Source organism: Haliaeetus leucocephalus, unplaced genomic scaffold (genome assembly GCF_000737465.1).
Source record: "Haliaeetus leucocephalus isolate CR32 unplaced genomic scaffold, Haliaeetus_leucocephalus-4.0 Scaffold218, whole genome shotgun sequence".
NCBI classification, from domain to species: domain Eukaryota; kingdom Metazoa; phylum Chordata; class Aves; order Accipitriformes; family Accipitridae; genus Haliaeetus; species Haliaeetus leucocephalus.
This window is the reverse complement of record NW_010972654.1, coordinates 195519-211319: the sequence shown is the minus strand read 5'-3', so window position 1 is coordinate 211319 and position 15801 is coordinate 195519. Positions and strand designations below refer to the sequence as shown.

The 15801-nt window shown below is 44.3% G+C and overlaps 1 protein-coding gene across 3 annotated transcripts in view; it reads left to right on the top strand.

Moving 5' to 3' along the window:
• SCRIB (scribbled planar cell polarity protein) overlaps nt 1-15801 on the top strand; it is a 120042-nt gene that overhangs the window by 33701 nt on the left and 70540 nt on the right. For all 3 annotated transcript variants that reach the window (XM_010566785.1, XM_010566783.1, XM_010566784.1), the window contains exons 14-18: nt 288-521; nt 974-1291; nt 3462-3524; nt 14834-14923; nt 15512-15589. In XM_010566785.1, coding sequence (XP_010565087.1) covers nt 288-521; nt 974-1291; nt 3462-3524; nt 14834-14923; nt 15512-15589 — 783 coding nt within the window. The remainder of the gene's footprint in view (nt 1-287; nt 522-973; nt 1292-3461; nt 3525-14833; nt 14924-15511; nt 15590-15801) is intronic.

Sequence of the window (15801 nt, the reverse complement as noted above, 5' to 3'; positions counted from 1 at the left end):
GAAAAGAAGGTTCTGATATTCCCAGTAAAGAATGATGGGAACGGAGTGCTCAGAGGAGGCATCTTGCTGCCCAGGTGTGTGATACTAAGAATAAATGCATACACAGATGGTGGAACAGGGGTGGACCTAGGTGAGATGCAGCAGGCTTGTCAGGGAAAACAGCGGGCAGCCTGAAGAAAAAGCTGGTTCTGTTGGTACTGGTTCATGCCCCACCTCACACCAGTCACTCCACATTGCTCCATCTGCTGCTTTGGTTTCCATCTTGACTTTTACAATCATCTTCTCAGGAGAAGAGGCTGAGCGCCATGTCAAATCGCAGTGAGGACTCCCACCTTTCCAACAGCACTGCCTCTGCTGACTTTAGGGGAGAGGAGCAGGGAGAGGAGGGAGAGAGGAGCTGGCCAAATGGGCAGGTGCCTGAGATGCAGGAGCTGGAGAAGGAGGCAAAGCCCAGAGCTGAAGAGGAGCATAAGGAAGCTGCTGACCAAGAGGAGGAAGATGTGGAAGTGGAATACAATGAGGTAGGAGCCTAGAAACTGCAGCAGGGTCGTGATAAAAAGCAGAAGGACTTGAAAGTTTCAGAGAAAATGGTAAATGGATGTACAGAGTGTGATTTGGGCATCACTGGAGGCAAATACAGGCTGTGGAAGCCAAGTGCAAGTAGAGATTCAGGCAGCCTGTGGGAGCTGGGTCCATGGGAGACTAGGAAGGACAGTGTGGGAGCCAGACAGGGACTATGGGAATATCAGGGTTACAGGTTTGAGTGCCCTAAATCCCTGGAGCTGACAGAAGATGTGTCTGGGTGAAGGAGTCAATATGGAAAAAGGCAAGTATGGTGAAATTTTAACATGTATTCCTGCATTTTCTTTAGCATAAAAGCAGCAACACTGGCTTTGCCTGTGTTGGTAGTGGGGGAACAGCAGGTTCTGCACTACCTGAGGTTCACAACCTTTCTGGGGCTTTGCCATTGTAGCCCACTGTGCACTTTGCTGAGGACACACTAATACGGAGTGAGGATGAGGATGAAGATGAAGAGCGACCATTCCCAGTGGAGAAACAGAGGCTTATCCGCAAGGACACACCCCATTATAAGAAACACTTTAAGATAACTAAACTGCCCAAGCCAGAGGCAGTGGTGGCACTCCTGCAGGGACTGAACAGTGATGGAGTCCCCAAAGAGGAAGAGGAGTTAGGAGGCTGCAATAACAACACAGAGCCTGAGGATCAGGAGGAAGCGTGGGATGAGGATGACAGAAAGAATGGAGCTTTATCTGCTCAGCCATCAGTGAAGGTAAGGTCTTGTGGGGAGGGGGGAAGGTCAGAGGGGTGCCAGACCTCCCTTCTGCTAATTTGAACTACCGACCAGGCTGATGTCGTACCAACAAAAATGTTGGCAGGAGGCTCCAGCACTTCAGGAGAGATATGCTGAGGGTGGGAGAGCTGAAGTTCATTCTGGGGCTCATATGATTGTCCACGAGCTGTGCTATGTTGCTTATGTCTGACTCCTTGCGCTGTATCCAGATTCTTGCACCCTCCCCATTATGTGTGATGTTGTGTTCTGTGCTGCAGGAACAGTTCTTTTGTCCCATCACTGACAGGTTCTTCCATTCCTTTCAGTCACCTCCTTGCTTGCTGGTTGTTGCACCTCATTTGCAACAGGATGAGCTTTATCCCTGGATGGATCTAATCTCAGGCTTATGTTCAGGCTGCTTACACTTGTTTTTCTACCACAGTGCTTCCTGGAGAGGAGTGGATAGTGAGAGCAGACAGGAGCATGCCCTTCCCGTTGGTTCCACCCTCTGCCTGCCCCAGCGCAGATGCAGTCTGATGAAGTGTGCATTGGGATTTAGGGGAACTTGTGCTCTGGAGTTTTGCCATTGCCATGGGGCCACGATGGGCCTTTCTGGTTATGCTGGGCGCTGATGAGATATGAGGTCCTTGGCTCTACTCAGCTGAATCACCATGTTTGGTTAGGGACACACAGAGATTCTTGCTTGAGGAAGATCCTCTCAGTGGAATAAGAATATACTGATGAGGGACACTGCATGAGGTTAGACCAGTTCTTAATGAAGTTGGTGTGATGATTTTGTGAGGTGTATTTGCCAGGCGGGGATTAGGATGTAGCTGAATCTTCATCATAGTCTGACACCGACAGATCTCATCAGTGAGATGTGAGTCTCTGAACTGGTGGAAGATGCTGGAGTCAAATCTGTTCTTGCTGTTACCACATACACTCCAGACTGTTGGGATCGTTTCCACCCCACACTGGAGTTCAGATTGCTTAGGGCAAGGTTCTTGCACTGAAGTTAGCTTTGGAGCCTTTCTCTCAGTGGATGCTTGCCTTGCTGTATCTAAGCTGATAAAGCTTGTCCCTTGCTCCCTAGGGATGAGGCATGTAGTTTCCTTACTGTTTGTGAAGTTCTTCAGAATGAAAAGGAGTTGCTGCTGCTTGTAAGAATGTGTGAAGCCATCTTGAGTCCCCTTCATCCAAGAGCTGCCATACTTGGGAAATGCCCTCACCCAAAAAGCTTATTTTAGTTAGGGACTCAAAGCTGTGGATGCACTGACCCATTGGTAAAACCTGTAAAGTCTACATAGATGTTGAGACCACAGGTTTGGTGTTATTTATCAGAAAGTTACCTTTGTTATCGGCTAAGTCTTCTGCCTGGAAATCACAGTTTTCCTTTTGTGGGGCTGAGTTGGATGCCTGCTCCATGAAGGGAGATTTATTAGCTTGCCTCCTGAGCTGCCTTTGAGAAGTGGGAATGCGGGGAGCAGTGTCCCTGTGCAGCGGAGGTTCAAGTAAGAGGTGCTGCATGCATGCATTGAAGAAGGTAGGACAGGGTGTGCAGGAGGCTGAATCCTCAAACCAGAGGGTTTTTTTGCAAAGACAGTTGGTTTTCAAGAGAAATTCTAAGGTTTCCTTCATTTGGGAGCAGGATCGCTGGGTGTCTGGCAGGACGCACTGTTCCACCAGAGGCTCTTCCCTTTGCAGGAAGGACCAATGCAGTTTGATTTTGGATTGCTTCATTCCTGTGCAGCAGCTGGGTGGCACCAGAGGTCCCTTTGTGCTTTTCTCCTGTGTTGTTTAATCCTTCTTCACTGAATGTCTTGGTACAGAGAGGATAAAATCAGTTAATAGTGTTCAGCTTGTGAGCTTGGTGGTCACAGCCTCAGAGTGCCAACACAGACAAAATATGGCCTTAAAGATGCAGCTTCCAGTTAGCTGGGCCACAGAGCGCTGACACTCTGCATGTTGTGAGCCCTGGGAGCAGCCCTGTCGCTGGTACTTGCTGGTAGGTGGTAATCAGGAGTGGCGTGAGTGGGGTCTGCTCTGGTGCTGTGTGGCAGACCTATCAGAGTGGTGTGCATTTGTGTGTTGGGTGGTGGTGGTAGTGGTGGCGGGTTTGGTTTATGCTCCACTAATCCGCATGCCTCTTTGCTGGTTCCTGTCCTAACAGGGGGTGTCGTTTGATCAAGCCAATAATCTGCTGATTGAACCTGCTCGCATTGAGGAGGAAGAGGTCTGTACCACTCCTACTGTTCTCTCTCTGCCAAAAATCATTCAGTCTGCTTGATTTGCTTCCCAGGCTCACCCATTGTTGTAGGGGAAACTCTGATCTCTCTGGGTCAAGTGGCTTCTGGACCTGACTGATCACATACACACAATGATTGTTTCTTCCCCTGCTTTCACCTCCTTTCCCTACTTTTCCATACCTGAGGTGAGAATGGCTGCTGCAGATCAGGAGTGAGATGGAAGAAATTTAAAAAAAACAAAGTGGGCTGAGGTGGAAAGTTCAGTTCCTATTTGCTGTGCACTGAGGAAAGAGAAGGTGGAAGAAAATAAATGCATATTTCTGGCAGTGGTGGGTAACCCTGAAGGAGTAGAGGCCTCAGGAACCTGTGGAGTGCTGTGTATGACCCTTTGGGAGAGGGAGGAGGATCTAACTCAGGACGCTGTGCCATTGCATGAGAAAGGTGGACTGGAGCTAATGATTTGTGCATTTCACGCAACCCCCCTGTAGAATCCCCTCAAGTCTTCAGATGCAGCACTTTGGGTTGTCAGAAAGGGGCAGGTAGCACTAGAGAGTCCATGAAGCCCCTGGCACACGTATGGTGTTCTATGCCAAAGTTTAAAGTCCCATGTCTTGCTGCCTTAGCTTATCCTCTGACTATGATTAACTTCCTGAATTTGTTTCCAAGTTTTCAGTAGGCTTGCCTGATTCTGTGGGTCAGTGAGCTTTCTGCAGGCAGTGTTTCCAAGGAAGGGTTGGAAGCAGAGTGCTACTGTCACTGGCAAGAGGCAGAAACTGTTGTCAGTACTAACAGCTTGCATGAAGGTTTCTTCCTTCAGGACAGTACAATGGTACCAGTGCTGGCCTAGTTGCGTCTGTGAACTTGGCTCTTTGCTACTCCTTCAGTTGTAGAATGGAGGCTTTTCTTTCTTGGTTTTGGAATAAGACTTTCTGGGAGGGAGGTGGCAAATACTTTCCACTTCAAGCAAAACCTGTTAGTGTGTCCTAAAGATTTCTCCATCATAGCTCTAGATCACTGAAAAACATATTAATATTTCTTGCGTTTCTCTTTTGGATAGCTCTTCTGTCAATCAGAGGCAAAACTGAGTATAGCCAGGTGCTTCCTGATCCCTCATTTGGGAAATCGCTGCTCTTGGTCGCTTTTCCAGCTCTTAGACATCATGTTCCATTTGCAGAGTTTTCTTGCTTCTTGAGGTGCAGTGGCCCAGGAAACCTCAGTCTTGTAGTCTTGTCTTGGGAAACAGCCTGCCTGCCTCTTCCTCAGCTCCTGCCCGTGCTCCACCTGCATCTGATGGAAGTGCCTAGAACTTCTCCGTGATGGCTGGGGAGGGTAGCTGGTTAGAGGCCCCAGGTTTGCTCTGGTGTCCCTGCAGTGCAGTCTCCTTTGTGCAGGTCTGTTCCCTCACTGTAAAGAGCAACGTGGTAGTGTAGCTCCCAAGGACAAGCATACTAGAGATCCACCAGATGGGTGGTGATAGCTGAAGTCGCCTCAGAGAAGACCGGCTTTGGGAAGCAGTTGATTGTCCTACAGCTCTGGGGGAATGCTCAGCTCAGTGGATGGTTGCTGACCTCTCCAGTCAGTGATACTCTGTCATTTTAGTGGAATCATGCCAGGCATCTACCAGGACTGCAGCTCATGTGGAAGATTCAGTCTCCAGAATCATCAGTGACAACAAACTGTGGGATTCAGGCTGAGAGTGCTGTAAGTGAGAGCTGAACTCAGGCACTGTGCAGTTGGAACCCCTCACTCACACAGAGAGGGGTGCCCTTGCCATCTTTTCTAGCATGTCGGCTGTGAAAAGCACATGCCTCTCAGTGAATAGGTGGAGGACAACAGGAGAAATATTCAGGGCCTTAAAGACTACTTAGCATCTAAGTAGAGAATTAGCTTGGGAAGTGACTGATCCCAGAAATGACATCTACCTGCTGTTTCCAGGGATGATTTCATGTCCTTGAGAAGAGCCTATTATAGCTAAACCAGTGGCTGATGAAACTGAGCAAGACCATTGCGGAGTGGAGAGCCCGGTGCCCCTTGAGCAACACAGTTTAAGTTCATAATGCTGCTGTTGCATTCCTTGTATAATTTTATACAGCTCTTAGAGAGAAGACTACTGATTGTGTGTTCTTTAAGCCTAAACCATAATCCTGAGACAAAGAGTAACCTTGCCAGAGTAGAGCTGGAGACATCTGCCTAACTTCTGTCAGCAGCCCAGCATCAGGGTGTAGGTGCTATGTATGCAGCTGGTACTTCTAGAGCTCCTTTAGTTGTTAGTGCCAATGGGACTCTACTACAGTGAGAGAAATAATTCTGTTAAAGCACATGATATCTGATAGTGGATATCTGGATTCCACTGCTGACTCTGTTCCCAATGTTTTAGTCTCCATCTGCACTGCAGAAATGGCTGTATCTGGATTGTAGGGAGGCTTTTGGAGGATAAAAGAAGTGTATCAAGCTGCTATTTGAAGGCATGAGGTTGCACCTGAAGTCTGTTTGTTTTCAGATAATTTTTGAAGAAATAGTCCAGAAAAAGCTGCTATGCAGATTGAAGATAAGTGGAAAGAGGGTCCCAAAATCTGTTTAAGTGACTGATGCTTCTTTGCAATAATGGCTGATGTCATCCTTCTGTGTTTGCCCAGGCTTAACCCATCTTATGCAGAGCACCTGAAAATATAGGAGTCATGAAGGGCTCTGCACTGGCAAAACTTGTGCTGACTGAGGAGCTTTATAGGTTTTTTTTTTTCTCCCATGATGCTCTCTCCCAGCTGCACAAGGCTGCCTAGAAAGTATATGCCACTAATTTCCCTCCCTAGGAAAAAGATAGGCTGATGTTAGATGTTCAAAGCACCTTGACTTCCTTACTGGAGGGTGGAAAAGATCCTGTCAGGTGCTTCTGCTTAGGTGTCATATCCTGTCGCTCTGGAGTCAGAAGCGAGTCAAGTCTTCTCTTTAAAGGAGTTTTGTGCTGTGGAAATTGCTCAGAAGTATTACTATTTGTGTTTGAATGCAGGCCTCATGCTCGGCTCCACAGTCATTGTTTGGTAGAGGCAGATGGTGACAGCACAGCTTGGTCCTGAAGCATCCAGTGTTAAGGGGGTTCGACTTTGAAAAGGTTGGCCCGCTTAGTGCATAGCATCAGGGTGCCCTGCCATCATGAGCAGTCCTGTTCATCTCGGGGGTGCTGCTGCAATGCTCGCTTTACACTTGAACCTCTGTGCCTTGGTCTGTTTTTATTGTTTACTGGGTGAGACAGCATACTCATCGGGATATTGTCAGACTTAGAATTCTTATGTAGCAAATTGGTTTCCCTGCAATGTGACCTGTAAATTTTAAACCCTGAAAAGATTAATAAACCTCTGTTGTATAATGCAAGGAAGAGCACGTCACTTGTATTTGCTCAGCTGGCTTGACTACAATACACTTTCTGACAGAGCAGAGTCCTCTTGAAGTTGTGAAAAGATACAAAGCTCTGCTTTCTCTCATTTTTTAAATGACTAAAGTTCCCATTGAGCAAGGAAAAATATGCCATATTTTCTGCCTGAATTTGGCATTTAATTTATTGCCAGAGGAAAGTTTTATGACCTTCTCCTACTGGGTCAAAGGGCCCTTGGTATTCTTTCTTATGCTGTAACCCTCCAACAGTTTGGAGGTAGGGATTGTAATCTTTTCTTGTAGATGTACAATTTCGCATTCAGGTCTATTAAGGCACAGTTTGAATACGATTCACCTACGAAGTGACAGAGATGACTTGTGTGATTGCTGCTTTCATATCACTCTGTGTCAACTGCAAATTTTATCTGATCTGGAGCTTTCTTAAGGACCAATTGGCAAACTGTGGAATGATTTCTCACACAAATGTAGAACTATCTGCAGAGTTTCCTTTTCCTGCTCTAAGAGTATGGCACAATTATCTGATTTGCTTTCTCAAATAGAAAGAACAGAAAGCAATAGAGGAGTGTTTTTAACAGAGAGAAGATACCAGTTTTAAACAAAACACTCCACTGCGAATCTGATTTTTGGTTTTGAAATAGGAAAATGCAGTGGATATAACAGATATGGGTCTTGCTGCTTAGGACAAGGATTATACAAAAAATTTAGGCATTAAAATAACCCCTGTAGAAATTAATGGGGCTTAAGCATTTGCATGCCTCTAAAAACTGGTCCCTATTTGCAAGCTCAGTAGTATTTTCTGGCTGTGTCAACAGAGGAGAAAGGTAACTCCTGGAATAGTTTTGAGACCTTGTGATGGAAGACAATCACCAGCTTGGATCCAGGCACTGAAATGAGGCAAGATTGGGATAGGTTGCCATTTCTGAAAGATAACACTTTAGCCAAAAAAGCACTGTGCTCAATTCAGGAGCAAGAACCTAAATTTACAACGAAGATAACATAGATTATTTGGAAGAAATCATGACGTCAAGTCTCCTGCCACCACTAGCAACCAGATACTATACTGTATTTCCTAAGTCAGTCAAACTTTTTATTAAATATAGGTTGTTTCCTCCTGTTACTCAACATGTGTGCACACACACTCAGGTTCCTCCTACTGGGAAAACCCAAAAACTTCCCCAGATTTCTACTTCTTGAATGATTAGGAAACTTACTTTCAAGTTGAACTTGCATTTGTTAATTGTTTTTGTTATATTTTATCTTGAAAAATCTCTTTCCTGCTGCCTGACCCTTTGCTTGTCCTTGGTATATTTTTATGGACATCAGTAACAACTCCCTCTAGCCTTCATTTTGCTAGACTGAAGAAACCAAATTCTTATAGTGTTCTCTTTGTAAGATAGATTTCCATTCCTTGCCTTTCTTGCTGCCTTTTCATTCACCTGTTCTACTTGAATTCAGGTTTGTTGACTGTGGGTAACATGACAGAATTTATTCAGACTTTAGTTCACTGAATTCCATAGTTTTTCTTCCAGTTCAAATGTGGTAGTTTCTGTTCATGTATGGGAATTCTCTTTATCTACTTAGCTTTTCTCCCTGCATTCAACATCAAGGTCCTCAGTGAGTTTTGTCCTCCAGACTGTTGGTGTACTTAAAGATGTCTCTGCTTGTATGTTTTAAAATGAGTGATGCCAGGTTTAGTGCAAGGATTTTCCATTTATCTCACTGTCACCTTGGACAAATGCTCTCCTACTGTGCTGTCTGCCCTTAGCAGCACAAAGTTGAAACAGATTTTAGAAGAGAGTCCTTTCAGTCTTTTAATAGTATATTACATGATGGGCTAAAATGGACCTTTAGAACAGTAAGAAATTACTGGACTGAGAAGAGTTTCTAAGTGAAATTTTGTAGTCAGAATGATGCAGGATGAATGACTATACCAGTGATTTTACCACACAAAAAGAAACAATAGGATAAAAACTCTTTACTGCTGAAGAGAGGAAGAAACATACCATGTTTCAGTGCACTCATTGCAGCTGAATCCACAGGACTTCCATGTCTAGGTTTTTGTCCTGTTTCCAGTTCTGGGAATGGTTCAAGGCTCAGTAGCTTTGTCCAATTCTCATTTTGTTTCTCTTCATCTAAAAAATTGAATGTTTTCATTTCCAGAGAGACTCTGTCCTGTTGCATTCCATAGTTTAGCCAGCCCAGTTCCTTTCAGGATCCTCTCTTTTGCTGTTGGCGTTTCCATGCCTGTGGCATACCTGGGCACCCATCATGATGAGGAGGAAGTACTACCTTCTTAAATCCCTATTTCTGGAATTCATTAATGAAAGAACTAATCATTGAATCATAAAACAGCCCAGGTGGGAAGGGATCTCAAAAGATCCAACTTTTTGTGGGAAAGGGAGCCCAGATGAAATTATCTAGCACCCTGACCGATCGCCTCTTGAAAACCTCCACTGATGGGGACTCTACCATGTCTCTGGGGAGTTTGTTCCAGTGAATGATTGTTCTCACTGTAAACAGGTTTTTTTTTTTTCTTATATCAAGATGAAATCATATCTCTATATAGACACACATATATAGATACAAATTATCGTATATATCTCATGATATATGATTCATAGGTGTAGGATAGCTAGTATTCATATCTATTTATATTCATATCAAGACTAATCATATCTGTATGAACCTAGTTTTTTATGTATGGTTCAAAAGTCATCATATTTAATATTTTTAAAAATGCATCCTATGCATCCTTTCTTCATCTTCACTTAATGAAATGCTGTTCACTGTCTTGGAATCTCTTTGGGGAAGGAGTACACCAGCATTTAGCATAGCAAGTCGCCTGTCCTGTCTGCTTTTAATGCTGCTGTCAGTTGCTGGGGCTTGCAAGCCTCTCTTATTTGGCACTCTCTCTGGTTAGTACTAAACTGGGTGGAGAGATGTTTAGCAAGAAGGCCGTAAAGTTCTTGACTCCTCTTGATCTGTACCCTGCCGTGTCTGCCTTGCAAGTATCCATTCCCCTGGTAACTAAAAAACCATCTGAATGGAGGAAGAAATAACATCAGAGCCAGAAAATCTTCAGCTCATACCCAGCAGGCTGCTCCTCTGCCAGGGTAGGATCTTGCTGTCATGTTCCTTTTTCCATCGTTTGTTTTTAATTTAGTTCTCAACAGCTCATGCAGTAATCTCCCACCTTCCATTTGGTCACTGATATTTTCAGCCTATCCCCTTGTCCTCACGAGTTATTGCTTACTGAAGCCGGACAGATTTAGCTCTTCTAATCTTTCCTGGTGAGTCAGTGCCTCTGGCTCCTGAACTCCGGTGTCTCTCACATTTATGTGCTCTTTTTACCTCTCTTTTGTTAAGGTGTTCCTGGAAAAAGGAGACACAGAGTTGAATGTGTAAAGATGTCTCTAATGGTGGGTTTAAGGGGCTTTCTCTGGGGATTAGGAAGCACAGACCTTAGTGAGACATGGTGATGCTTTCACTGGTATTTTCCCAGGTCCTTGCAATCTGTAGGTCAGGATTTCTGGACCGTTCATACTGTTGTACTAGACACAGTGGAGCTGCTGTCTATGAAATTGTCTGATCTCTCCACTGCCTTTTATTTGTTTTAGTTCCACAGTATTCAGTGGTAATAAATTATATAGTTTACTTGTGCTTTATATTAAAAAGCACTTTTTTTTAAGCCTGCTGTTGGAATTTCATTGGGTATCCCCAATTTGTTTGTTGTTACAAACATGGAATAATCATTTCCTGTAAAGATATTAATGGCATGAAAAGATAAAAACATGTCTATCCCTGCCCTTCCTGTATTTGAAGGCTCCTAGCCTCCCCTCATAGGGAACTGTTAATGTTTTTACTGTCAGTGATTTGGAATAAGATCAGGCCTGATGCACGTCTTGGCAGAACCCTACTTCCTGGTTCTTCACCAATAAGTAGTATTTGACCTCTGCTAGTTCTTAGCTTTTATAATATAGACCTAAAACCAGCATCATATGATGTCAGTAAGAATGTCTTGTGATAACAAGTTTCATGTTTTACGAAAGTCTGCTTATTAAATCTTTACTATTACTTTATCAGCCAAGTTTGGAGTCTTGTCAAAGAATGAGAGAGAGATGTGTTTGTTTTTTGAGAGACCTAATTTTCTTAAAATTCAGCTGTTTGGCATGAGTGCTATTTCTGTGTGCCTGGTAAGAGGCATGCATGTTCTTCAGTTACTTTTCTGGAATTGGTGCTGGGAAGAGGAGCTGATAGTTACAGGCATCATCATGTGTAATGTTAGTTTAACAGGACAATGTAAATGCTATTTCAGGGTATCAAGATTCCAGAATTTTATAAATGCTCTCTAAGCATATCAGAGATCTCAGCCAGTTGTTAGAACTCTTGGGTACAAGTTATCCAGTCCTTTTGACTTTTAAAATGGTTATTCCTTATTGATGATACTAGATGGATTCTTCAGCTGCAGTTGGAGTGAAGTGTGATTCATCACCTTCATGTGATGCGTGTACATCATCATGCTTCTGTCCAAATACAAATCAGAAGTATTTATCGCATGTTTGCATTTTCTGTGACATTGTTGACAATCCAGTCTCATTTGAAGTTTCAAGTGATGTAAATGCAGGGATTAGACACTATTTGCCTTCAGATGTATAACAAGTTGTAAAAAGATGCCTGTGCATGCAGGAACTTGCTGCCTTCTGGAAATAAAGCCCTTAAACCCCCACTCCCCTGAGTATGTCTAGTGGAACAACTTGGTCTTTCAGCAGGTTCTGAAGTACAACAGCTCCATGCTTTGGCAGTTGAATCCTGTGAATGTCTAGTTTGCTACCTCTGTGTCTGCTGTGCCCCTACCAAGAGCAGGTTGCAAAAATCCTCAGCTAGCCATTGGAAGGCACAGCATTGAATACTGTTTCAAATCTGTTGGGCAATACTCAGCCAGATATCCCTGGCTGCAACTGAAAAGTAAGCCTGTCCATGTGTGCAACATTTCTTGTTTCTCCAAAATGGTATATGTTTACTCACCGCAAGTCAGAAAATCTCACAGGATCAAATGAATCTGTTAAAAGATAGCTATATTAAAAATGTATGAAAAAAATAGGTTGAGATGGAATCAGTCCTTGTTTGAGAGTGTTCCCCGGAGATTTAGAGGCAGAAACACAAATGGGACTGAGGGGGATAGAGGAGAGGGGAGGGAGGTATAACTGCTTCTGTTGGCTTGTGCTTTGGTGCCATCGATGATAAATGGGTTTCCCCCTAGTCTCCAGTGGGAGTTCAGGGAGATGACAAGTTTAGGCTGAAGTGGCAGCTTTTTCATTTTTCCCCACTTTTCTCCCTCCCCAGTAGCACTTTTCTATGGAGGGCATGGATGCTTGTCTGTCTGGGAGGAATTAGGAATAAACTCTGGATATGTTGCCCACTTGATGAAGGTTTGCCCTTTCTGCAAAGGAAGGAGCCAGAATCAGTTGAGCAGCATGTTTCTAGGTGGGGAATATCACAGATCAGTTGTTAGGTCTGAGATGAGCTATTGCTGGGCAGTGGGTGGATCCCTGCTTCTAGGGGGAAAAAAAAATGCAAGAAGAGGGAAATACCCAGGAAAGTCACTGGCAAGAGTGATTGCAGGTGTGGAAGCTGTGCTGTCGCTGCTGTTAGGGCAGCTGTTTGCTGTGCTTCCAGAGTATCCGTCTAGACATCATGGAAGTTAAGGCAGGTCTGAAGCAGCCTTAGGACAAGTACGCTTTTGGGAAGAAATAACTTACTGGTTTAATGTGAAAAGCAGTGTCTGAGCTGTAATGTGAAATATTGAATATGAAACTGAAAGGCCACTATAGGCTACTGGATCCAGTTCCTTCTTTCTCAGTTTCATATTCATGTCAATTATTCTTTTCACAGACTTCACACAAACTTTCTTACCACACTGTTTTTATGGGACAACTGATTTGCTTTGGGAGTTTGAAATCTTCTTTCCAGCCTAAATGTACTTCTGTCCAATTCAAGCCCATTTGCTGTTGTTCCAGCAGTGTCTTTAAGTTTAATTAGGTCTGGTTCCTCCTTGGTGTTTTGGTTTTTCAGTGTATGTTGATAGACATAAGTTCTTAACCCTCAGTCCAGTTGACTTTTCTGGCAGATTTCCCCATATTTTCAGTCTGGTGTCTATGAATTTGTGAAATACATGGGTTTCGTTGTTTATCTTTCAGTTAGTTTACACAATGAACTTACTGTGCAACTGAAAGTGACTTTCTGTAATCAGTGACATTGTACATTCCTCATTCATTGTCAAAAATAGCAGTCTGGTCCTATTGATTCAGACACTGAGCAAAACCATCAGCTATCTTACTTGGAAATACCTGGATCCTGCCTAGTTCTTGTCTGGAGACCTAGTTTCCATTGCCTTTAGAAGTTTTTGTGCTAAATATAGATATAAGTCTTTAAAGCATTACTAAAATCCAGTGAAGATGGAAGAAAAAAAAGTGGTATTTGTAGTTAGATCCTAACAGACTTCTTCATGCAAGAAGCATTAGTCTAATCTATAACTGGTTTTAAAGTGTGCTATCAATGACATGCAATGCTATCTCATCAATACCACATTTCTCTGTCTCACCTGAATAATCCTTGTCTTTCAATACTTGGATTTTACTCAGTCTCTAGGTCTTGCACCAGAGACAATGTACTTCTGGTCTGTCTAGAATCAGGGATTTCCTTGTGAAGATGCCAGCAGCTTTTGCTATGCTGTTGTCTGGGCACCAAAGGAAATGGCAAGGAACCTCATTTTAGTTCTGCATTTCATGTGGTGGTTTTTTGGTTTTGTTTTAAACTTAGCAGAATGTGAAGCCCCATAGGCTGTTGCTTCTGTCATTGTAGAAAGTGAAGGGAGGGGTTAAGGAAAGTGAGTCTCCTGCTTCTCTTGCTGCCCACACTGTGGCCCAACCTAGGCCAAGCGGACCTGATGTTGAAGCTAGACACCTCTGCAGCAGCCGCTCTCTGTTCGGGACTTTGTTTCCAGATAAGTGACATCTGGAGGACAGCAAATTTGGTTCTCTCCAGGAGTCTATGTACATTTCTGTCACTTACCTCTCCAGCTCCTTGGTCCTTGGCCCTGACAGATCCCCGAGAGAGTCCTATCTATCCCATTCCTTTCCCTGTATGCTACCACATGCTCCCTGTCTTCCTTCTCATGACTGGGGCAACGTGAACAGTTTATGCTGGTGTCCTGAATATAAGCAATTTCAGTTCAAGTTTGACCAAGTTTTGCTATTGGAAGTGGGCATAATTTCATATGTAGAGGTGGGAGGTAGGAAGGAGAGATGAGGCTTCTGGATTGCACAGCTACAGTCCTGGGCCTGCCTGTGCAGTGGGGAGAAGAGGAAGGAGTCAGCTGGACAAAGCAGATGGCTTTTCTGGAATCACGCATTGATTTCCATCAATAGAGCAAAGTCAAGTATCTGTCCAGAGGTGCCATTCTTGTTAGTGCACACTATGTTGGGCTGACCCTTAATCTCCCACTAGTTGTATGGAATTACACTCCAAAGGGAGCCATGTGGTAGAGCTGGGCTGTGATGTGAACACTACCCCTGCTTCTTTATCCAGTTCCATCCCACTGCTGCTCAGTTTACTTTGTGGTGGACATCTCGTTCCGATGTGCTCATTACAGGCAAACTGACTCTTGGTCTTGAGATATGGTTCAGGACTCAACTGTGAAAAATGATTTGTTTGTTTAAATATGTTGTGACTTTGGTGCCTTTGAGGCATGGATACTGCAGCTTACACAAATACATGAGCAGATGCATGCAGATAAAGTTTATACTCTTGTGCTTATTCTTTAAGTTGTTGTCCCTTTCTCTTCAAGATGCTTTGGGCATTTTCCCGGTCTGTACTGACCTGTAACCTGTGTCCATTCTACTTCCAGTTGACACTGACTATCGTGCGGCAGACGGGGGGGCTGGGCATCAGCATCGCAGGGGGCAAGGGCTCCACCCCCTATAAGGGTGATGATGAGGTAAGACCCTGGACTGTGTAATTATTGAAGCACCCACTTTCAGGGACTAGTTCTCCGTAGGTGGAGGTTGGATGTCCATATGTATCGGCTTTGTGGCTGGGCTGGGCTTGGCTTTCAGAGCAAGGTGGGAGCAGCCCTCAGCCCACCCCGAAGCAGGAGGCTGGCGGGGGCTGAGCAGGCTCTTGCCTCTGGAACACTTGTTGTACCTTCCTGCTACTGACCGCAGAGAGCAGCAATGAGAACGGTTGTTCCTTTCCCATCTGTGTCCTGATGTACAGGACTTGCAAGGCAAAGAGTATGGAGTTGTCTTCCACACCTGTGGTGGCATCAGCTGTCACGTTCTTGTCCCACTGGAAAATTATTAAAGTGTCATTCCTTTTCCCCCTTGTCACCTGCAATGGTATTTCCTTCCCCTTTCTACCAACTCCTGAATGGGGTGATGTGGCTGTCCTGTCCCCACATCCAGGGTACGAGCCTGGTGAGGGATTTCCCCTTTCCCTTAAGTTGAACACGGTGGAGTGGTCTCTCTATACTTTAGGGGGTTGAGGAATGGGCTCCACCTCTTCTAACAAGTAGTTTTGTTTCCAGGGCATCTTTATTTCCCGCGTGTCAGAAGAGGGTCCTGCAGCTCGTGCAGGGGTTCGTGTTGGGGACAAGCTTCTGGAGGTAAGAACCTAAATACTGTGAAGAAGTAAATGCTTCTAATGTGAGTGGAGGGAGGAGTATGGTTTGGTATTTATTTGCATTGTGCTAGTTTGTTGGCCAAATTAAGCATCAGGAGCTGTGCAAGAGTAAAGCAAAATTCCCCTGATTCAAAGAGTTAGTTGTTTAATTAACATTACTGCTAATCTTCTGCTGCTTTATAAGGACAGAAATTG